Raw genomic sequence first — 25,606 nt, 5'->3', positions numbered from 1 at the left:
CCACCGCGGCTGGTCTGAGCTCTGAGCATCCCCGGCCGGTGCTGAGAAGTGGCAGGGTCGCCTATGAATGGGCAAAGCCTTCCAGACCAACCTGGTCTCCTGGCCCTTCCGGGGGAGACCGAAACACAGAGCGGCTCAAGGAAGAGGTGGGCGGTAGAGGGGGCGTCTCGGTCGTTTGGAGTCCAGCGAATGCTGGGCAGAAACCAATGGGTGACTGTGGCCCAACGGGGATCCCTCGGAAGCAGCCAATGACCTCGCTTTGCTCTGCACCCCGCCCTTGCCACAGCGCGCAGCTGGACCATTGGAGCCACAGGATGGGGGAGCGCAGCACCAGTACTGGGGAAAGGGGCGTGGCCCAGACTAGACCCGCCCATTCCTTCCGACTAGGCTCCTCATTGGCCAGACTGCGGCGCCGCGGCGGGCGGGGAGGCGGGGCGCGGGGCGCGCATGTGGGCGTGGCCTGAGGGCGTGGCCGGCGGGGGGCGGGGCGGCGGCGCTGTCGCAGTGAGAGCTGGAGCGGCGGCGGCCCGTCTGGAGCTGCGGCGGGGGAGGCTGCGCGGCGAGTGGAGCCGCGGGGCCGGGAACAGGTGATCGCAGCGGGAGACCCGCGCCCTCACGAGTTGCGGCTCCCGAGCCCGCGCTCTTGGGCGCAGCGGCAGCCGCCCAGTCCCGGGCTGATCGAGGCCAGCTGCAGGCTTCGCACGCGCTTCCCGGGCATCCCTCTGCTTGCGCGAGTGTCAGAAGCCCCCGGGTCCCGCGAAGCCTCAGGAGCCGCAGCTGCGCGCGGCACAGCAAAGTTGTGGACGTGCGGGGACCACCGGGCCCCGCGCTGTCACCACTAGCCGGGCGCGCGCTCTAGGAGCGGTGTTTGCGCTGCAGCCCCGGGGGCTCCCGTTGCAAACTGCTCCAGAGGCTGAAACTTCGGGTGTGGGAGGGTTGGGGCCTGCGTGCGCCCCTGCGCACCCTGCTAGGGCGTCGCGGACGGCATGTGACGGCTCCGGCGCGGGAGGGCTCGGGTTCCGCGGACCAGGCAGAGGGCAGGCTGCTGCGCACGGCGGGCCCGGGCTCCAGCCGAGCAGCCCCCCTCGCCCGGGCCCCGCCGAGGCCGCCGCACTCCCGCCCTCGCGCGGGAGGACTCGCTCCAAACTCCCTGAACTTCGGGCGGGTCCCAGAGCGGCGGCCTCGGGGTGCGCAGTCCTGCCTGGTGACACCAGCCCCTGCTGCGCTCTTGCTCCCCACCCTCGGGGACTCCGGGAGCCCCGGCGGAGCTGACAGCCCCCTGCTGCTGGCCGCGCCGCTATGATCGTGAGGAAAGTGCCGGGCTTCGTCCCGGCCTCGTCGTGGGGGCTGCGGCTGCCGCAGAAGTTCCTTTTCCTGCTCTTCCTCTCGGGCCTCGTCACCCTGTGCTTCGGCGCCCTGTTCCTGCTGCCCCACTCCTCTCGCCTCAAGCGTCTCTTCTCGACCTCGCGGACCCAGCAGCCCGGCCTGGAGGTGATGGCCGAAATCACTGACCACCACCCGGTGCCCGAGCAAGAGCCGCCTCCCAACCCTGTCCCCGCGGCTCCGGCCCCGGGCGAGGACAATCCTGGCCGCCGAGTTGGTATCCTCCGTAGGAAAGGCTGGCTGCGGCGCACCCGCCTCACCGGACCCCGGGAGGAGGAAGGGAGCGTCCGGTTCAGTTTCGACTACAATGCTTTCCGTAGCCGCCTTCGACACCCGGTCTTGGGGACAAGGACTGATGAGAGTAAGGAGTCCCAGAGTCTAGTGCGAGCTCAGCGGGAGAAAATCAAAGAGGTAAGCGCCCCCCCACCCCGACCCCAACACACCCTCTGCCAAGACTTCCCGCTACCAGTGGTTCCCTTTTCTTGACCCCTCCTGGCTCCTGCTCTGCCTGAGACCTTTCAGGCACACTGCAGCACCGCCGCTCTCTCCAAAGTTACTCACTCTTCGGTGCATACTTTAGGGTAACTAGGACTTTAGCTTATGGCCCCTACCTAACCTCCAGGCTGATCCCCAGCCCTGGTGGGCTCCGCGCTTTCCCCTGCTGGCCTGCCACTGCGGAGAGGACTCTAGGTCCTTAGTTTGCCTTTGTGCAGCAGAGAGCCACTAGAAATATTCTTGCTCACTTGTGTGTCTTTAAGTCTTGACTTTCCCTAAGCCCCAACAGGATATGGTATTTGGTGTTCTGTTTTTGTAATCTCTCAGCATCTTGCCAACCAGAGATGTCTAGCATTCCTGCTAACTGCTTCTATCGAGCCTTGCAACAATTGTACATAATTGCATGTGAGAAGGGAAGGCATGATCAATAAAGCAGTGGTAATGTTACAGAACTCTGGGGTTATTGACTTAATGAGGTGGGTCTTGGACCGGTTCCCTGTAAGGACTGGACCACAGAGCGATTTAGAAGAATCACTTTGAGTCAGAGTCTTAGTTTAAGACATCAAAAACGAACACAGCCTAGACATAGCTTGCAGACAGCTGCCCAGATGCCATTGGTACCTGAATCTTCAGCCCCACCCCAGCTAAGAGTAGTCTGTGTGGCCAGCATAGCAGAGGGGCCTGCAGTGACACCCCCGGGCCACAAGGGGGACATGAGCAAGCAATGGGCCAGGGTCTCCTCCCTGGAAAGAAGAGGATGCTTTCCCTTTCCTGGGGACCCAGAAGGAAAGCTCTGCTTCAGTCTGGACCTCTGAGTTTACTGCAGGAAGCCAGCAGGCCTGCTACCATTTCTAGAGATAACCGGCAGCACCCTTAGGCTCTCCCCTGCTGAGATCTACTCGGGCCACTGGAGGGTTTGGCTACCCTCTTCCCGTGTGGGAGCTGCCCTTCCTCCCAACACCATTTATGCCTGCTTGGACTGTGCAGAGCCCTGTTGGAAGCTCTCAAGAAGCAATCACAGAACACGTGAAGTCACGCAGAACCTAAGTCCTTGATGTGTGCATGCTCACGTGTGCGCATGAGCACCTCGCAGTTCCCCAGTTCTCACTCAACTTTCAAAGACTAGAGTTTGCAATAGTTAAGCAGGAGATGTCATTACTCCTGTTTCAGTTAAGGGGCTGTCTTAAGACCTAGTTTACCTGGGCCACTCGCCTCTCCCTTTCCCAAAGCTGCTTCCCAATATAGGCCCTCTTTACACTCTTCTGAACCTCCTTGGTGGGCTGCAACCCCCGGTGAAATCAATCACACATATGTCGCATGCATGCATGCTGTTTCTCCTGGGATGTCTAGAGCTGCCAAGAAACTGTCAAAAAGATCTCCAAAAGGATTGAGAATTCACTAGTGTGGAAGAGGTACAGCAACCCTTCTTGCAAGGCTGGGTTGAAGCCTCCCTGATGGGGTGGGTGGGTGGCGGCGGTGGTTAGCGAGTGGAGATGGTGAGCCCGACGGCTAGGGAGGAACTTGGCTCTGTCCATGCAGAGTCAGCCTCTGTTACTAGCAGAGGCTGGGGTTCCCACTCTCCGCAGTGACTGGGGCTGGTAGGAGGTGCGAGCACTCTATGCTTTACAGGTGGGTGTGAAGTAACACAGTGGGAGGAGGCCCACGTTGTTGCCAGGTACCCTCATCTGGGATGTGTCATCTCCTACACCCTGGCTGTCGCTCCTGCTCGTGGGTCCTTGCAGCTGCTCTTCCACAGCCTTCTCATTCCGACTTGAAGATTGCAAGCTCCTCAAAGTGGTGGGCACTGAGCTATAGTCACAGTCGTGGTTAGAGACCTGTGGTCTTCTCGGGGTGCTTGACTTTGAACCCTGCCCCATTATCTCCCTTCTGAACATGGTGGGTGGAGTCCTTTAGAAGTTAACAGATGGTGACTGTCCCTGCCGTCCCGCCGGAGGAGGCATGCACAGGACTACCACTGGAGCTATCTGTGCGTGGTTCTCCTTCAGTCTCTCTCTGTGTCATGCCTAGGACTGAATCATTTTCAAGGTGCCTGTTTTCCAAAAAGGGACCATGGCATTTGTCTCTGGTTTGTTTATTTCCAGACACGGATTGATTAGACCCAAGGAGAAGGAGAGCTAGCATCAGATAAAAAGAGCCCTGTTCTTATGAGATGAGATTTTTTTAAAGCGAAAATAATCATGGGGACAGAATCAGAGAGGGTGATAGATGGGAATGGAAGGTAACTGGACGCTCTGGCTCCCGATCGAGTAAGTGTATCTGTGAAGATTCTGGTTTGAGAGATGGATGTGGGTGCGAAGCCTGTGCTGATAAGATGGGTTGAAGTTGCAAGTTCTGGCTATCCACGCGTCAGGGAATACTTCATCACCTCCCAGTTTTGGAACCTTGGAGAAGGCAATGTGTTGGAGTGTGTGGAGGGGGGACCCAAGAGAACAAGGGTCGGTGTCTTAGCTCAGCTGCCTGCTGTCTGTCTTTGGGCAAGCTACATCCCTTCCTGCCTGGACCTTCCTATAGGATTGGATGAAAGAGAGGTGGTAGGCTGTTGGTGGACACTGGTCTAGCTCTGGCCCCTCTGTAGACTTCTATGATAGTCAGGGACACCTTAGTAATTGGACTTTCTCCATTCCTGTACCTCTTAGTCCCATGAGGTCAAGTGTAATCGTGTGGTGATGGTTTTGGTGGCAGTGATTGATACTGTTGTGTCCCTAGCTTGTACCCATTAATAACTATCTAAATGTTGATGAATTTAGATATTCCCAGCACTCTTCTTGAACTTGGGAGATGGGGATGATTGGCTCTACAGCTTGTGCTCGTGAAGGGCAAAGGTGCTGGCTGGAATGCAAAGGGGACAGGCTTGTTAACGGCGTCTTTTCCAGCTCTGAGGAACGTGTGGACCCACAGGGATGCCTTTTAGCTCTGTGGTATGGTAGCATCTCCATATGCGCTGGGATGAATCCGTAGCTGTCCTCTGACATGTGCAGCCGAGGGCTGCAGGTCCGACATGTTTGGTAGGGAATGGCAGTCCTGTCCATTGGCGGGTGGTCTGTGGATTCAAGCCCAGGCTTTATTACATATGGTAAGAGTTGGGGATGGGCTCCCCATTAGCATCACATTCCAGAGAAATAATTTACACTGTTCTGAGTTCGTGATGGTAGGGAGGTCGCTGATCTGAAAAACCTTATGGGTCCCTCCCAACGAAGGGGGCTTTAGTCAAACGGAATGGTCATCCTAGGGTCACAATACTGGTCTCTGGTTTTGGGTGTCCTTCTAGCTCATATGTTACTTTTGGACAAAATATAGGAAGGAACCATTCCTTCTGGTTCCTCTTCCTGAAGTGCTTGTCTGGGCAAAGAGAACCTGGATTGAATTTCTGCTTTATTGTCCAGTTGGCCCTGGACTCTCCTGTGTCACCTCACACAGTCCTGCGAAGAACCCAGCCTGGGCTGACTTCTGACTGTGGTCTGGGACTTGGTCTTGATACAGTAAAACCAAGAGACCAGAATTCAGGGAGCAGTTTTCCCTTCCCCTGCCTCCCTGTTTATTGTTGTGTTCACGGAGCTGCCCTAGTCCTTGGCTCTGGTATGGCGTTTACTTGGCCCACATACTTGAATATTGGTTCAGCTTGTTCAAGATCTGTGAATTGGGCTAGTGTGGTGGTTTGAGTGTAATTGGTCCCCATAAGCTCACAGGGGTGGCACCATTAGGACTGTGGCTTTGTTGGAAGACATGTATCACCGTGGGGGGGGGGCAGACTTTGAGGTATCCTGTGTTCAGAATACCACCCAGTGTTACAGTTAATTCCCTGTTGCCTGTAAGATGTAGGATTCTCAGCTACCTGTCCAGCCCCATGTCTGCCTGCATGCTGCCATGCTCACCATGATGACAATGGACTGGGTCACCACAGTGAGGTGTTGTCCTTTTTTATAAGAGTTGCGTGGTCATGGTGTCTCCTCACAGCAATAGAAACCCTACCTCAGACGTTTGGGAAGATCGGTCAGTTGGCAAAGTGCTTGAGGACCTGAGTTTGAACCTCACAACCCATGTCAAAAAACAGAGCTTGGTGTTGTGTCCTTATCCCAGTCCTGGGATGGTAGAGACAGGTGGATCCTTAGACTTCTTGGCCAGTCAGCCTAATGGAAAAAAAAAAGGCCATGTTAAGGCACCTGCTGCCAGGCCCGACAGTTTCACTTTGATCTCTGAGATAACATGATGGATTGAGGGAACTGTTCTCCAGAATTGTCCCTTGGCCATCACTGAGGAGCTGTGGTGCTGTGGCGTGTGTTGCACCTCTCCCCACAGGCTAAATAAACGTGGAAAGAATTGCCTTTCTTAGAGGAAAAGCAAAGCAGGATGAAAACGCCAAAAACATGAGGTCGACCTCTGACCTCCATATGCATGCATATTTGTACGTGTGCACCCTCCCCAACATGTATATACATGCTCACACACACACATACACACACACACACACACACACACACACACACAGAGAGAGAGAGAGAGAGAGAGAGAGAGAGAGAGAGAGAGAGAGAGAGAGAGAGAGATGAACAGTTAAGACTGCTGCTAGCTGAGGCTGGATCTTTGCCCCAAGAACACCTGTGATTTCCAAGGAGGCTGACAGGGACCTCCAGCCAGGTTTAAGGGCTTAATGGCTCAGCCACCCAAGAGGTTGACTAGAAGTATCAGTAATTTTCCAAGGCTAATTTGAAGGGGGCGGAGGCGAATGAACCCTTTCCTGCCTGGATAGCAGGCGCCTGGAGGATGCTTTTAATGGTCCCAAAGTGCCTTTGGCTTGGCAAGACGTGTCCCTGGCTCTACCCTTGGGGCCTGCCACCCCAAGCCTCCAGGATATTGCTGGCTGTGACAGGTGATGTTGTCATCTTGGCGAGTGATCTTTGCTTCTCATTAGCAGGCTGGTTCATTAGTGATGTGTGGTTTCTCTGTGTCTCTGATTTATCATCACTGGGACCAGGGACAGGTAAGAAAATGAAAAGGCGCTGTGTTCTCTGTAGCATGTGAATTGGAGTCTGGGAGATGCGCAGGATGATTCATATTAGGGATGGCTCAGACCGAGATGGCTTCGCCTCGAAGAGCTGGTTTGCAGTTCCATCGGAGATACTTTGTGCCTTCTCTGCTCCTCCGCTTCCTTCTTGCCTTGCTGTGTAGTTCATTTGACTTTGTGGAGACAAGCTGTAATAACTGGACACATCCCTTGGGAGGCTCTTGTATCTTGAGCCAAGCCACACCCTCCCAACTCCTCCGTAGAACTTCGTGCCTCAGCGGCCAGCCGCTGTTAACACCTGCAGATCGATGTCTCTCTACCTTCTCTCTGGGTTGCCAGTCTTTTGGGAGACTGGGCATTAGAGAAGCAATTGCTTCCTGGGCCGCACATCCTTAACTCTGTCTTTAGTGTTAGACAAGAAACAAATAAAAAGATCCCTGTAAAGAAGTCAGTGGTTTATTTCACAGTAGAGTTGGGGGGGGGGTGTGAGAATATAGATTCCCTGAGGTGTTCAGAGTGACTGATTTACATCCATGTTCACAAGATGCCTTTTCCCTAGCTTTCCCGCAAGACCGATCTATTCCTCCACCAAAAATAAATATTGTGATGTATATTAGGCATCCTTTGCTCAGAAGGTCTTATATCTTTTCTCTTATTGGAAAAAATAAATCAGGCTTGAAGATGGCAAAGCCTGGCACAGGGAAGCTTTTTGGAAATCTTGGTGGGCACCAGACCTTGAGAGTACTGGCGCCCAAGCTTGGGGACATCACCAGTTGGCAGCGGGGGTAGGGTATGTCAGGAGTTTTAGGAAACTCTTTCCTGTCATGTGTCCATTGGCAACATGGGCATCCACTTAGCTGTGGACTGAGGAACTCAGGATTCAGGACAGTTGCCCTGAGTGAAATCACGGCTGTTTATCACATGTCTTGAGGACAAGAACTCCATACAGAGCATATCCGAGTGTCACAAGCCAGGAATGACTGTTATTACAGCTTGTTGTACCTGCATTTCAGAAACACCAGGCTCAGTCAGAGAGTAATGGCTTCTGCTTCCCTGCCTACCTCTGCTTCTGCTGGGATTAAAGGCGTGCGCCACCAGCGCCAGGTCTCTTTCTCCTAACACAGTCTGTGCAGGTGAGAGTGTGCTCATCAGCCTTATTTTGTCATCCAAGCCTTTCAAAAGAGACACAGCCGCAGGCCTCAGTGTCATCGCTCAGCTACAGGTCTGGCTGTTCTGGAACTCACTTTGTAAACCAGGCTGGCCTTGAACTCACAGAGATCCACCTGCCACTACCTCCTGAGTGCTGGGATTAAAGGCGTGCGCCACCGCTGCTTAGCAGCAGTGGCTTCTTTAACTGGAACTGAAAGCTGCAGTGGCTGGCCAAGGGATTTAGTACTGTCTATGGAAACTTTTGCAAGTCAAATTTGTGGCTTTTCCCCCTTAAAGATAGTGTGTGTGTGTGTGTGTGTGTGTGCACACGCGCAGGATTTTATATGCATACATGTGTCCTTAGTAGGGCGCTGGATGCCCTGGAACTGAAGTTACAGGTGATTGTGAGCTGTCTGATGTGGGTGCTGGAAACCAAACTTGGGTCCTCTGCAAGAGCAGCCAGTGCTCTTAACCTCTCAGCCATCTCTCCAGCACCAACTTTGGCATTTTGACTAGTGCCCTCCTGGGTAGATGAATAGCAATCGAGCTTTTGTCTGGCACATTCCGGGTCAGCTCCTTTCCTGGTGAGCCTTCACTAATCAGCTGCATTTTTCAGTCAACAACTAATAGGGGGTTGTTTTTCCCCCTCCTCACATTTACCTCGGTCATTTTCTGTAGCATCCCACCAAACTTTCTTGGCAACTCTGTGGTCTTCATACACACTGCTATGCATCACAACCATGTGCCCAAGGGTCTAGGACTGTCACCTGTCCTCGCTGGTCTTGTGTGTTCTCTTCTTTTCCACAGCTTTGTGGTGTAGGCGTTGTTTAGGTAAGTACAGTTACTTAACACAGCTCCTTTTTGGGGGAGAGAGATTGAGACAGGGTTTCTCTGCAGCCCTGGCTGTCCTGGAACTCACTCTGTAGACCAGGTTGGCTTTGAAATCCAAGGTCCTCCTGCCTATGCCCCACAAGTGCTAGGATTAAAGATGAGTGCCGCCAGGGCTGGAGAGAGGCTCAGAGGTTAAGAGCACTGGCTGCTCTTCCAGAGGTCCTGAGTTCAATTCCCAGCACCCACATGGTGGCTCTCAACCATCTGTGATGAGATCTGGTGCCCTCTTCTGGCCTGCAGTTCAGGCATACAGGCAGGCAGAACACTGTCATAATAACTATCTAGATCTTGCCCACTGTGTGTGCTTTTTTGATTTTTTGAGACAGGGTTTTTTTGAGTAGCTTTGGAGCCTGTCCTGGAACTTGCTCTTGTAGACCAAGCTGGCCTCGAACTCACAGAGATCTGGCTGTCTCTGCCTCCTGAGTGCTGGGATTAAAGGTGTGCCACCACTGCCCAGCAATGCCTTATTCTTGTTCTCAAGGAAAAAGAATAAAGAAAAACAACAAAAAAAAGACATCTCATGATGTCAGACATAGGTTTGTTGATTTATTTATTTTATAAGTATAAAGGACTATTTTTTGAAAGATGTATTTATTATGTATACAGCATTCTACCTGCATACCAGCAGAGGGCACAAGATCTCATTACAAATGGTTGTGAGCCACCATGTGGTTGCTGGGAATTGAACTCAGGACCTCTGGCCCCAGTGCTCTTAACCTCTGAGCCATCTCTCCAGCCCCAGACATAGGTTTCTGTTTTATCAGGCCAAAGAAATCCCCACAGTATTCCTAGTGTGCTCAGAGGGTTTTTTACGTCTGTGTGCCTGTGGTGGCCAGAGGTCAACCTTGGGTGTGATCACTTAGGTTCTGTGCTCTGTTCTTTTGAGATAGTCTATCACTGGCCTGGAACTTGCCAAGTAGGCTGTGCCGTCTGGGCACTGAGCCTGGGGGGCCCACCCGAGTCTGCGTCCCTGGAGGTGGGGTTTCAAGTGTGCTCCACTGCGCTGGGCTGTGCATATTTGGCTTCTGGGGATGGACCTAGCCACTGTCCTGGTGCCTTTGGGACCGAATGCTGTCAGCTATTCTTCCTGAATCTGTGGAGATGGTGACACTGCTTTCCTCTTTAATCCTGTCACTGTGGTGAAGCAGGGTGATCTAAAGGGTGTTTTAAGCCAGTGCACTTGATGCCCCCATACTTTGAGGTGTCCGTAGTTTTATGGTAAAAAATCCTTATCTGTTTCTTGGTGTCAACATTGTTGCAGCCTCATAGATGGGTTCTCTCCTCTTTGCATCCAAAAAGAACTGTGTGTTGTGTCTACACTTTTTTTTATGGGTCTTATTTAACCCAGGTTAGTGTTGAACTCACAGGGAGTTGAGGAAGCTGAGGATGACCTTGAACTTCTGATCCTCCTGGCCCCACCTCCCAAGTGGAGGGATTACAGATCACAGGCGTGTAGGAGTGCAACACCACACACACTGTTTTTATCTAATATTTTCTCCTTTCAGTGCTGAACACCAAATCTAGGGCCTTGCCTGTGCTAGACAAGTATTTTAGTATGAGCTGTATTCCTACCCCCGAGAAAATTTGGGTTTTAATGTTGTTCGTATCTTCAGTTTTGATAGAATTCATCGGTAAAGCTGCTGGGATGTCTAGGTTGGCATAACTTCATCAGGAGGGCTGGAGAAATGGCCCAGTGGTTAAGAACACGTTTTGCTCTTCCAGTGGACCCAAGTTCAGTTCCCAGCACCATGTCAGGAGGTTCATCACAGTCTGTAACTCCTGCTCCAGGGGTTCCCCTGCCTCCTGTCGGCTACCCTGGGCACTTGCACTCACCTGCACAGACACACACACACACACACACACACACACACACACACACACACACACCACACGCACGCACGCACACAGAACTAAAATAAGTCTTAAAAATTATGACTTTGGTCATATAGCAGACATAAAGTGATTTGGAATTTCTTCTTGTGACAGCTTTACTGATTTTTCAGAAATTTGTCTAGCACATACAAGTTGTTTGTAGACTCAAATTCTTCACAGGAGTCTCAGTTTCTTCTAATGTTTTGAGGATTCTTCTGTGCTCTTTCTTTCTTTCCTGAAATTGACAGTATTTTTCTGTTGAGTTCTTTTTTTTTTTTGGTTTCTTTTTTCAAGACAGGGTATGTAACAACCTTGACTGTCCTGGAACTCACTCTAGACCAGACTGGACTCAAACTTAAAGAGATCTGTCTGCCTCTGCCTCCCAAGTGCTGGGATTATAGGTGTGAGCCACCACCGCCCGGCAGTTCATTGACTTTATTGGTATTTTCTAAGAATCAGAGTCTAATATCTTCATTGTGTGCATGTGGTATATGCATGTATATAGAGTTGTGTACACAGGTGTGCTCACCTGTGCATGCCTGTGGGGAGGTCAGAGTCAGAGACCCCCACCCGGGGTCTCTAGCCCTGGCTGTCCTGGAACAGACTGACCTCTAACTCAGGGATCTGCCTGTCTCTGCCTCCTGAGTGCTGGGATTAAAGGTGTGCACCAACACGCCCAGTCCTCTCGTGTCACTGAACCTGGAACTCACCAGGTTGTCTAGACTGACTAATTAGAAAGAGCCTGGTCTTCTGCTTCTTCAGATCTGGGGTTACAGGTTTGTATGTGTGTGTTACACCCAGCTTTCCTTTCTACATGGGTGCCAGGGATCCAAACTCAGATCTGGGGTTGCAGGTGTGTATGTGTGTTACACCCAGCTTTCCTTTCTACATGGGTACCAGGGATCCAAACTCAGCTTTTCACACTTGTGCATTGCCCACTGAGATAAATATTTTCTAATATCTACTTGAATTGTTTCTATTTTTGCATCATGTTTTATTTTAGTTATTTGTTGGGTCACTGTTGCTGTGATGAAAGACGATGACCAAAGCAAGTTGGGAGGAAAGACTTTATTTGACTTACACTTCCACATCTAGGGAAGTCAGACGAACTCAAACAGGGCAGGAACCTGAAGGAAGGAGCTAATACAGAGGCCATGGAGGGGTGCTGCTGACCGGTGTACTAGTCAAGGCTTGCTCAGCCTGCCATCTTTTATTTTGTTTTGTTTATTATATATTCCGTGTTTTGTATGCATGCATGCCTGCAGACTGGAAGAGGGCACCAGATCTCATTACAGATGGTTGTGAGCCATCATGTGGTTGCTGGGAATTGAACTCAGGACCTCTGGAAGAGCAGCCAATGCTCTTAACCTCTAAGCCATCTCTCTAGCCCTCAGCCTGGTTTCTTATAGAACCCAGGACCATTAGCTCAGAAATGGCCCCACCCAGAAGAGGTTGGGCCCTCTCCAATCAATGACTAAGAAAACTGCAGGCTTGCCTATTATAGCCTGATCTTATGGAGGCATTTTCTCAGTTGAGACTCCTTCCTCTGATGACTCCAGCTTGTACCAAATTGACATAAAACTAGCCTGTACATATATGTACATTTAATATTGTATCTTGATGTGGGATTCCCCTCTGTATGCTGTGAATATATTTTATTACCATTGGTTAATAAAGAAGTTGTTTGGGGCCTATGGCAGCGCAGAATAGAGCTAAGTGGGAATTCCAAGGAGAGATAGAGGAGAAAAAAGGCAGAGTCAGGGAGATACCATGTAGCTGCCAAAGGAGACAGACGCCCCAGAACCTTACTGGTAAATCAGGAGCCTTGTGGTAAAATATAAAATAATAGGAGTGGGTCAGTTTAAGATGTAAGAGTTAGTTAATTTAGAAGCCTAAGCTATTGGCCAAGCAGTGTTTTTAACTGCTTGTAATAGTGTAATTACTATAGTTTCTGTGTAACTATTTCGGGTCTGGGCAGCTGGGAACAAACAAGCAATCTCTTACCATGGTATCTTTTTGACGAATCAACTGTCCTTTGTTTATTTTGTGTGCATGTATGCCACATGTATGTAGGTCAGAGAACAACTTGTAGTAGTCAGCCCTCTCCTTCCACCGTGTGGCGTCTCAGGTATTAAACTCTGCCGACGACAGCTTCTTCCAGTTTTTGATGATCTAAAAGTGTTTTCATTTCATTTTATTTTGGAATTTTGCTCATTCATTCATTCTAAAAATACATTTATTTCTATGTGGACGAGTGTTTTTGCCTGAATAGATGTCTTATTGTATGTCTCGGCCCCACCTGTGTTCCTGCACCTGCCGAGGCCTGAGGAGGGTGTCAGTCCCCTGGAACTGGAGTTATAGGGGGTTGGGAGTGGATGTGTGGGTGCTGGGACTGAAACCTAGGCTTCTGGCAGGGCAGTCTGCTTCTAACTGCTGGACAGTTTTCCAGACCCTCATTTGTATTTTTCAAGTCAAGGTCTTTGCTAACCAGCCCAGGCTGGCCTGGAACACACAGAACTCGGCCTCCCTCTGCCTCCTGAGCACTCGAATTAAAGATGAGCTTAAGCCTGGCTTTCTTGGGGGGGGTGTTCATCTTATTTCATGGTTTGATATTTTTCTACAAACGTGGAAAAATAAAAAGTTAACATGTCTTGAGATACATTTTTTTCCATCCAATTTGTGTACTTTTCCTTTAGAAGTCTAGTGACATATAACTTAGATTGCTTGACACTGACCTAGAGGTCTGTTTTCAGCCTCTCTCAACTTCAGTGTTTGTCATTTGGCCAAATCTGTTTTCTTTTTCTTTTTTTTTTGATTTATTTATTTATTATGCATACAACATTCTGCCTCCATGTATACCCTCATGCCAGAAGAGGGCGCCAGATCTCATTACAGATGGTTGTGAGCCACCATGTGGGTGCTGGCAATTGAACTCAGGACCTCTGGAAGAGCAACCAGTGCTCTTTAACCAATGAGCCATCTCTCCAGCCCTAAATCTGTTTTCAAGTTCATTGAGCTTTTCTTCTGTTGTGTGTAGCTTGTTGTCCTATTATCTAACAGGTAGGTTTTAAAACTTGGAATAATTTTACTTCTCTAATTTCTATTTGTAAAGGTTTTTGTTTCCCAGGTGTTTTCTCATTGTATATTTTCCTTTAAATACAAAGTATATCTTTATAATAGCTCTTTTTTTAAAAAAAGTTTTTGTGTTTGTTCCTTCTAACCTTTGCAGTTAGAGTTTTCCTGTCCTGACCACCTGCTCTCCGTCCCGGTAGTTGCTTCCAAATTACCACACAGAGGCTTAATATTATTTATAAATGCTCAGCCAATAGCTCAGGTTTATTACTAACTAGCTCTTATATTTTAAGTTAATTCAGTTCCTTATTTACGCTCTGCCACATGGTGGCACCTTTATTAGCACGGCACGTTCATCTCCGGTTCCCTCTGCATCTGGCTGGTGACTTCTAACTCCACCCTTCCCCTTCCCAGCATTCTCAGTTTGGCTTTCCCATCTAACTTTGTCCTGCTCAGCTACTGGCCAGTCAGCTTATTTATTAAACCAATGTCAGCGACAAATCTTCACAGTGTACAAAAGGATTATTTCACAGCACGCCTTCTTGTCCTCACCTACCCTGGCTCTGAATCTCCTGGTTATGGGTCACCCAATGTCCTCCAGCTTCTCTGTCCAGCCATTTGTGATTCTCTATTAAACATTGTGGCTGCTGCTTTCATTGAGATTCTAGCTTCACCTGCTTTTGGTCCCCCCCTCCCCTTTCATGCTAGCATTCCTTCCTGTCTTCTGATGCTATTCCCTACTTCCCAGGTTTGTCATTTTCTAACCTGGGGTTGGCTAGGGAACCATTTAGTCTCGCTAGCTACCCTGATAGATAAGCGCCAGCAGGCAGACCTCTGATGACTCCCGAATCAAGGACAGTTCGTAGCACACTGTGGTATTTAAAGCACCTCACTGATTGATTGATTGATTTTGTGTGTGTGTGTGTGTGTGATATGACTTTTCTGTTGAAACTATGACTGAACAGCAATGGGGTTCTGGGAAGGGTTCCTGGCTTCTGACTGATCACATCTTAAATTATTTGTGCATTTTTATTCATTTCTTCTTTGTGTTTAGAGATAGATGTGTTAGTGTTCCCGCCGACATTACTGTGATTGCCTCTCAGGGTCTCATAAACAGTCAAGTACTTTCTTGGGCTTCTTACTCTAAGCATAATGACGACCTCTGAGACTTGGTTTATAAATCTCACATTAAAAAAGAAAGAGAGGAAGAGAGGGAAGGAGCAAGAGAGGAAAGGAAGGAAGGAAGGAAGGAAGGAAGGAAGGAAGGAAGGAAGAAAAGTTCATATAAGCTCAGTTGCTGAGTTACTGAGGGATTTCCATGGTGTGTTCTCAAAAGTTCCAGCTGAAGTAGATATCATCCATCTTAGGGTTTCTACTGCTACAATAAAACACTGACCAAAGGGGTGGAAAGTGTTCATTATAGCTCACAACTCTCAGGTCACACTCCACCACTGAGGGAAGTCAGGGCAGGAACCTGGAGGCAGGAACTGAAGCAGACAGACCATGGAGGAGTGCAGCTTATTGGCTTGCTCCTCATGGCTGGCTCAGCTGCCTTCCTTATATACGCCTGTGCAGGGGTAGCACTGCCCACAATTCACTGGGCTCTTCCACATCATTAGCCACTTGCCTTCAGAACAGTATTATGGAAACAGTTTCACAATGGTGACTCTAGCTTGTATCAAGTTGATACAAGCACTGTATATCCCACCCAACCTGCCTTTAATTTTATTTGTCTCTTTTGGGGAGGGGAAGGTGTTGTGTCTGAGCCCCAAATCTCTTGTTGAAGATCTCTTTCCTCTGCTACACTCCTGGTATGGGCTTTTTGAAAGCAAAACCCGGACCTTGCTGGTAAGTGCTACTTTCCAGGAAGGCATTCCAGCCCTTGTTATGTTTTTCTGTGTGTGTGTGAGCTCTTGACCTAAATCCCAATCCTCCATCCCTCTGGCTTTCCACGAGCCGTCCCCTATGTTTGTCCCTTGCCTTAGAGACCTTTGGAGTGGCCTTGGGTTTTAATGATAAGAATCAGTGGGAAATGAAGGCTTTCATTCCTTCCTTTCAGAAGTATACCTTTTTAAAAACAGCAAGTAAAATATAATCGATTTTGCTACTTCACTGTGCAAGGAAACCCTTTATAAAAGAGGCACGTTCCTGTTTTGGCAGGAAAACAGCATCTCAGTCTGGAGACTCCAGCAGCTTGCAGCATTGGCGAGACTGCAGTTGGGAATGGGTGGGGCACACAGTGCTCTCTGGGCTTCCAGACTGCAGTTGGGAATGGGTGGGGCACACAGTGCTCTCTGGGCGGCACTGTGTAGGAACCTCCCCATAGTCATGTTTTGTTATTCTTCTAGTAGGCTACCAGAGTGGTATCCACCCAAGCAGAATGGACAGAGGTGTACGTTGTAGGTTTCCTATGTCTTACATTGTGGGGTTCCGGTGCTCAGTGGAAAGTGCTTTTAGGCTTGGTGTCAGGGGAAGGAACAGGAGGTGTAACATGAAGGCCTGCTTGTTGGGGTTTCTGTCCTTCCCAGTTCCCACAGTCGGTAAATCCCAAAGAAAATACACAGAAGTCTACATTAATCATAAACTGATTGGCCCATTAGCTCAGGCTTTGTATTAGCTTTTAATACTTATATTAACCCACTATTCTTATCTATGTTAATCACATGGCTCGGTATCTTTTTCAGCGGGGCAGGTCACATCCTGCTTTGGTGTCTGGACAGGACTGCAGAAAGAGCTTCCTTCTTCCCAGAATACTTCTGTTCTCATTGGCCCATCTCTACTTCCTGTCTGGTTGTCCTGCCTATACTTCCTGCCTAGCTACTGGCCAATCAGCGTTTATTTAAAACATAATTGACAGAATACAGAATTGCACCATCCCCCCCCCATTTTTTTTTTAAAGAAAATAAGAACATCCATAGTCCATTTTTGGGGAATGTGGGCATAGTTTTCCAGGCTACTTCCTGCTGGTTGGGGGTGCTGATAATCTTATGGGGACCTAAAGAAAATTTAGAATTATAATCTAGTTCTGACTGGAGTATCCTGTGAGTTTTGATCATCTCAGACAGCAGTCTTGAATCTGTTCTGGATGTAGAACTCCGACATCCGGGCCATCTGTTCCTACCAGAGATTTCTCAGGTGGTCTTCCTTGATAACAAACCTGATTTTTCTTAACTCAGAATGAATCCACAGCCTCTCATTTCCTATGGAAACAAAAGCAATATCTCTTCTCCAAAGTAACATACATTTTGACTTCAATTTTGAAGTCAAGGTATTTTCAAAATACCTATCTTGGATTAATTCAGCAGCATTTATAAGCAAGTATCTTTTAGCAGCTGTTGCTCTTTCCTCAGCATTCAAACAATTCAAAGAGAGCATAATAACATAGAGTATCAAGATTCTCTGTGTAATTTTCATCTTTATGTGGCTTTATTTTAACCTCCATTTCTTTATTTTTACTTTCAATTTTTGGCTTTTTGAGACAGATTCTCTGTGTATCTTTGGATGTCCTTGAATTCACTCTGTAGACCAGGCTGTCTTTGAACTCACAGAGGTCTCTCTGCCTCTGCCTCCCAAGTATGGGATTAAAGGCATGTGCCACCATGCCTTGAACTCACAGAGATCTGCCTGCCTCTGTCTACCAAGTGTTGGGATTAAAGGTGTGTACCAACACACCCAACTACTCTCTTTCTTTCTTTTTTATTTTAAGGATTTTAACCTTTAGCCTGCATATATTTTTAACACACTGTAAACCATTTAGAGGTTTTCTTAGTCTTTGAATCTCTCTTTACTGGATCTCTCTCTCTTTTTCTGACTACACGAGTCTTTAATTTGCTAAGCAATATGGGTAGGATTAAAGCCATGGCTTTGCGTTCTGAAATTCTAGGCTCATGGTGGAGGTACCAGCCAGAGCCATGTTTATTGCCACAACTCTATGGTATTTCTAGGTCCTTGCCAGCAAGCAAGCTGTAACAGTGTGTCCACAAATAACACTCAAATACTCTCTCTGTAGCCCAACCTCCTGCCTCAAAGAGTCAGGTTTTTCACTGGCAAGACAGCTCAGACAGCCAGCATTTTAAAACGACATAGCTTTTGTCCTGCTATCGCTGAAAACCAAAAAGCATGCAGTCAGCTTTTATCAACACCGTTTAAGTGTTTCGTGGCCGGACCTCTTAAAGAGCTGCAAGGTTTTGCAGCTAAAGCTGAGTCAGGAAGCCTCTCTTCAATGAGACACATTTGCCTCTAGCAAACAGAGCCCGACTGAGAAAACGTTGCTATCAATAAGCCATGATTCACTCTATTCTTTTCTCTCTATAATTACTTCCCAAGCTCCTCAGACTTTGTGTGGATGCTGTTGTTCACACGTTGGGCACCATTTGTATAGTCCTCTTCTGGGAACACGAGGTCTACATGAATGCAAGACAAAGAAGGATGCTGAGAGCTGGTGAGTTGGCTAAGTGGGTAAAAGCTGTTCCTCTCTCTACAGAAGCCCGATCCCACTGCAGGAGAGATTGTTGTCTTCTGACCTCCACGTGTGCACCTCTGTGCTTGTGAACATGTGCGTGCACACACACATATGCAGAGATATGATAATAATACATTTTAAATTTATTATACAATAATAATAAATTTTAAATAATAAATTTTAAGAAGAGACCTTTGACTTAGTGCCACCCATACATGTAGGAATCCTCAGGGCGTGGGTGGAGCTGTTAAGAGCGCTGACTGCTCTTCCAGGGGACCTGGGTTGAATTCCCAGTACCCACATGGCAACTCACAACAGTCTGTAACTTCAGTTCCAGGGGATCTGACACCCTCATATGGCCTCTGAGAGCATTTCACGCATGTGGTACTTATACATGCAGGCAAAACACCAATACACATAAAAATAAAAATAAACTGAGCCGTGGTGGCGCATGCCTTTGATCCTAGCACTTGGGAGGCAGAAGCAGGTGGATCTTTGAGTACAAGGTCAGCCTGGTCTACAGAGTGAGTTCCAGGACAGCCAGGGCTACACAGAGAAACCCTGTTTGTAAAAACAAAACAACAACAACAAAAATAATTAAAAATTTAATTAAATTAGGAATAAAAATAGTCTTTCGGTGGTCTGCAGACTGAATGATGCTAATCCTAGAACAATCAGGTCATATATCCCCTGTCTGTGTGTTTGTAGCAGAGCCCAGGCATCCCATTAGGGTTGAGCTGATCCATCCAACAGACTGTGATATTTAGAGCAAGGACTATAATCCTGGCTCACCCTTGACAGAACCCCAAGAGGAAAGTGACCAGCAGGCCACAGGCCAATAGGTTTTCGTTGTGTTCTGTGGATTCAGACGTTGCCTTCTGGCTTCAAGGTTGACATTCTCATGACATCATCCGAAAGCCACGGTGCTCATTTCTGCTTTGGGATGGGACATGGTACAAATGTCATATTCTTAGGTATTCAAAAGAATTAGTCATCTGTGGCTTCTGGCTTTTATTGCCTTCTAGAATCTCATGTAGGCTTTTAGTAAATGCTACTGCGCCTTCCTTTTATGAAATCAGAGAGGCAGACTTAATTGGTCTGGGTGTAGCATGAGCCGCTGGACCTCTAGACACTTCTTAGGTGGGTCTGAGGTATACCAGGCATCCCTGTTCTGGGGTTGTTTGTAGTCCAGGCTCTCTCTCCTTTTGAAGTAGAGTTCTCTTTTCCTTATTTAAGGGAGTTGCTGGAAATTGTCTAATATGTAAAACTCGCACCGAGATTGGATGAGGGAAAAGCTGGGGCAAAGACTCCGTTAAAGCCAAATTTTCCTGAGCCGAGAGTACATGCTGTTCCCTTGATCTCTCGGATTCATTAAAACTTTAAGAAAAAGGTTGAAAATACAGACACTTCATGGAGTCTCGTTTGCACAGTGGGCTTAAAGGAAGGGCAGAGGCGATCCCCTGGCTTCACAGAGCTTTATAGAATAATATTATCACAGGCGCAGGTCACTTCCTCGCACAAACAGATGCCCAGAGGCAGAGCAGCATTGCTTAGCTGTCTAAATATTTGCCTGTCCCACCTAAATCTTTGTGTGTGGGGGAGCGGACAGGATAAACCGCCGAGAGGAAAATATTTGCTTGTCCAGGAGTAGTGCTCACAGCGGGGCCATTGCCTGCCTTCCTGCTGTGGCCTCGGATGCTTTCTGACTGGCAAGAACGGTCTTTGCACACTGCGTCTTGGCTTCTGGATAGCCTGTGGTCGGCAGGACAGCTTGCTAGCTATAAAATTCAGTAACTGGTGGAATGCAGGAGAAAGGGACACTTAAGGGGGGAAGCCACCTCTGGTCCTGCTGTTACCTCATTTTTGCCATGCTGGGTGTGACCCAGGCTGTTGAGGCTACCTGTGGTGTAAGCCACCAGGGACTGATTGAGAATATTCTACCACTGGGCTGGGGAGTGGTGCTTGCTGCTATGCCTGACAACCTGAGTTCGATCCCAGGGGCCCAAATGGAGTCAGGAGAGACCCCAGCTCCCACGAATTGTCATGGCATGAAGGACTCCATCTACTTCTTTTCAAATAAACTTGGTGAGAAATAATTTCAAACAGAGAATGTACTATTGCTTTCTGGAAGCATTCTCTCCAGGGCATCAGGATGGCAGCTTACAGATCTCCATGTCTGTGTAAGAAATCTGTGAATTCTCAACTTCCAGCCAACTTGCAATCTTTCTTCATTCTGTCCCTACTATTTATTTCTAGCAAATTCCTTGGCGGATGCTGCATATAAAAACACATCTCATTTGTCCCTCCCTGATTTCCTTCCAGCTTGGAGGGGTGGACATTCAGCTAAGAAGCAGCAGTGGAGAGTCAGGCTTCAGAGGAGAAGTCTCTGTTGTTAAAGCTCGCATTAAGCCCTTGCTTACTCAGGGGCTGCTGGCTGCAGGAAGCGGTGATGGGCGTCTTGGCAGATGGCCGTGCCTGTGGTTTCCTGGAGGCCTATGTGGGAGGCGATTGTTTGTATATTGGTTTTCATTTATGTGTTGGTCTTATTTTCATCTTCCCGAGGTACCCAGATGCTATAGTGATAGATAGATTGGAAACGACTCATTTGTCAGGGTTCCGTGGGGGACGCAGGCTCCTTGCTCATGTGCAGTGGAGTCTGAAATGTTTAATTAGATGCCGAAGCTTTTCTGCCTGGGTCCATCGCCGCCAGTTCTCCCAGGTGGGTGCCATTCCTTAAGTGGGAGAGGGACTGGGGGGCCCTCTAGGCTCAGGCTGCTCTCCCCTCACCCCTTCATTCTGTCTCGGGGTTGCAGTCCTTTGAAATGCCGCTGTTTGTGCGTTTCCCCCTCTATCACAGTTACCCTAAGAACTGCCCTCCTGTGGCTGCTGGGATTTGCAGAGCTGTTCTGTGTTGCCAAGCAGGTCAGCCCCAGACCTTTTCTGGATGGATGTGCTTGAGCTGAAGGTGAAAGGGATGTTAGCTGCCTCCGTTCCTTCCCTTCTGCTTCAACTTTTCCTGGGGACTGACCTCATTCAGCCCCAGGCGTGAAGCCGGGAAGGTATGGTTTCACCTCCACCGCGTGGAACAGGGGTGGCCCCCCGTGGAGGTTCCTTGTGTGCTTATGCAGAGGACGGGCAAGCTGAGGGCTGAGGGAGAGAGTGACATTTGGGGCAGTTTGAGTGGCGCTGGAATGTGGGCTGGAAGAGTTGAGGCTGGGGTTGGCAGATTGTGGAGAGGTTGGTAGGTGTGACTGTGGGGTGATATTTGGTATGACCAAAGTGTCTGCCTGCTGAAGAGCCGTGAGGCTAGTTCTAGACACACTAAATGCGAGAGGCTTGTGAAATGGAAGCAGCCATTTCTGCGGGGTGGCTGGAGGCAGGGGTTTGGTTTCTGGAGTCATTGTCAGGGGTTAAAGGCTCCCTGAAAAGACCTTGGAGGAGTGCCTGAACAGAACGGCAGGGGCCAACGCTTTTGGGAGCACCAAGATTTAGAAGAAGAGTCAGTGGCTGGAGAAATGGCTTAGAAGGTGAGATCCCTGGCTGCTCATCTGAGGTTGGAGTTCCGTTCCCAGTACCCATGTTGTGGGGCTCAAACATGTCACTCCAGCTCAGGAGATTTAAGGCCTTCTCCTGACCTCCACAGCTATCTGCACACATATGGCACACACACATACGGTACACACATATGACACACACATACGGCACACACATACGGCACACACATATGACACACACATACGGCACACACACATATGGCACTCACACATACGGCACACACACATATGGTATTCACACATACGGCAACACACATATGGCACTCACACATACAGTACACACATATGGCACTCACATACGGCACACACACATATGGCACTCACACATACGGCACACACACACATATGGTATTCACACATACGGCAACACACACACATATGGTATTCACACATACGGCACACACATATGGCACTCACACATACGGCACACACACACATATGGCATTCACACATACGGCACACACACACATATGGTATTCACACATACGGCACACACATATGGCACTCACACATACGGCACACACACACATATGGCATTCACACATACGGCACACACACACATATGGTATTCACACATACGGCACACACATATGGCACTCACACATACGGCACACACACACATATGGCATTCACACATACGGCACACACACATATGGCACTCACATACGGCACACACATATGGCACTCACATACGGCACACACATATGACACTCACATACGGCACACACATATGACACTCACATACGGCACACACATATGACACTCACATACGGCACACACATATGACACTCACATACGGCACACACATATGACACTCACATACGGCACACACATATGACACACACATACGGCACACACATATGACACACACATACGGCACACACATATGACACACACATATGGCACTCACACATACGGCACACACACATACGGCACACACACATATGGCACACACACACACGGCACACACATATGACACACACATACGGCACACACATATGACACACACATATGGCACTCACACATACGGCACACACACATACAGCACACACACATATGGCACACACACACACGGCACACACATATGACACACACATACAGTACACACATATGGCACTCACACATACGGCACACACATATGACACACACATACGGCACACACATATGACACTCACATACGGCACACACATATGACACTCACATACGGCACACACATATGGCACACACACATACGGTACACACATATGGCACACACATACGGCACTCACACATACGGTACACACACATACGGCACACACACATATGGGACACGCATATGGCACACACATACGGCACACACACATATGGCACTCACATACGGTACACACTTATGGCACTCACACATACGGTACACACATACGGCACACACACATATGGCACTCACACATACGGTACACACATATGGCACACACTTATGGCACTCACACATACGGTACACACATACGGCACACACACATATGGCACTCACACATACGGTACACACATACGGCACACACACATATGGCACTCACACATACGGTACACACATACGGCACACACACATATGGTACACACATACGGCACACACACATATGGGACACGCATACGGCACACACATATGGCACTCACACATACGGTACACACATATGGCACACACACATATGGCACTCACACATACGGTACACACATACGGCACACACACATATGGCACTCACACATACAGCACACACACATACGGTACACACATATGGCACACACACTTATGGCACTCACACATACGGTACACACATATGGCACACACACTTATGGCACTCACACATACGGTACACACATACGGCACACACACATATGGTACACACATACGGCACACACACATATGGGACACGCATATGGCACACACATATGGCACTCACACATACGGTACACACATATGGCACACACTTATGGCACTCACACATACGGTACACACATATGGCACACACTTATGGCACTCACACATACGGTACACACATACGGCACACACACATATGGCACTCACACATACGGTACACACATACGGCACACACACATATGGCACTCACACATACGGTACACACATACGGCACACACACATATGGTACACACATACGGCACACACACATATGGGACACGCATACGGCACACACATATGGCACTCACACATACGGTACACACATATGGCACACACACATATGGCACTCACACATACGGTACACACATACGGCACACACACATATGGCACTCACACATACAGCACACACACATACGGTACACACATATGGCACACACACTTATGGCACTCACACATACGGTACACACATATGGCACACACACTTATGGCACTCACACATACGGTACACACATACGGCACACACACATATGGTACACACATACGGCACACACACATATGGGACACGCATATGGCACACACATATGGCACTCACACATACGGTACACACATATGGCACACACTTATGGCACTCACACATACGGTACACACATACGGCACACACACATATGGTACACACATACGGCACACACACATATGGGACACGCATATGGCACACACATATGGCACTCACACATACGGTACACACATATGGCACACACTTATGGCACTCACACATACGGTACACACATATGGCACACACTTATGGCACTCACACATACGGTACACACATATGGCACACACACTTATGGCACTCACACATACGGTACACACATACGGCACACACATATGGCACTCACACATACAGCACACACACATACGGTACACACATATGGCACACACACTTATGGCACTCACACATACGGTACACACATATGGCACACACACTTATGGCACTCACACATACGGTACACACATACGGCACACACATATGGCACTCACACATACAGCACACACATACGGCACTCACACATATGGTACACACATATGGCACACACATACGGCACACACACATATGGCACTCACACATATGGTACACACGGCACACACACATACGGCACACACACATACGGCACTCACACATATGGTACACACATATGGCACACACATACGGCACACACACATATGGCACTCACACATACGGTACACACGTACGGTACACACATACGGCACACACACATGACACACATACATATGGCACACACACACACAACATACACACACACACACATGCAGACACTCTCATAAATAAAAGTTTAAAAATCGTACAAGAGAGTGGAGCCATGGGTTTTCCTCAGTTCAGCCTTGGTTTTCCTTGGTCCCTCCATCTCACCTCTCTCCTGGCTAACTGAAGATAGGCCTCTAGTGATATTTTGTTTGCATTTTAACAAATAAAGTTTGCCCGAAGATCAGAGTGAAGAGCTAAGCCACTAGAGGCCAGGGAGTGGTGGCACATACCTTAAATCCCAGGACTCAGAAGGCAGAGGCAGAAGGATCTCTGGGACTTCACGGCCACCCTGTGCTACACAAGATTGAATCTGTCTAAAAGAGAAACAGAGCTCACATGAAGGTGTTTCCAGCGTTTGAGATCCCATGCCTTTAATCCCAGCACTAGGGAGGTAGAGACAGGAATGATGTGGCTGAGCAGAGAGGAATATAAGGTGGGAGGAGGCAGGAGCTCAGGGCAGTCTGAGGATGCAGTCTGAGGGCAGGATCGCCCCTTT

General features: G+C 48.7%; 1 protein-coding gene across 1 annotated transcript in view; it reads left to right on the top strand.

The window, feature by feature from the left end:
• Positions 1 to 1,162: 1,162 nt before the first annotated feature.
• The window catches only part of Man1c1 (mannosidase alpha class 1C member 1), a 148,052-nt gene continuing 123,608 nt past the window's right edge, over positions 1,163 to 25,606 (top strand). Inside the window, exon 1 of the mRNA XM_075944707.1 lies at positions 1,163 to 1,794. Coding sequence (XP_075800822.1) covers positions 1,300 to 1,794 — 495 coding nt within the window. The 5' untranslated portion in view covers positions 1,163 to 1,299. The remainder of the gene's footprint in view (positions 1,795 to 25,606) is intronic.

Source organism: Microtus pennsylvanicus, chromosome 13, assembly GCF_037038515.1.
Source record: "Microtus pennsylvanicus isolate mMicPen1 chromosome 13, mMicPen1.hap1, whole genome shotgun sequence".
Lineage (NCBI taxonomy): Eukaryota > Metazoa > Chordata > Mammalia > Rodentia > Cricetidae > Microtus > Microtus pennsylvanicus.
This window is presented reverse-complemented; position numbering and strand designations above follow the sequence as displayed.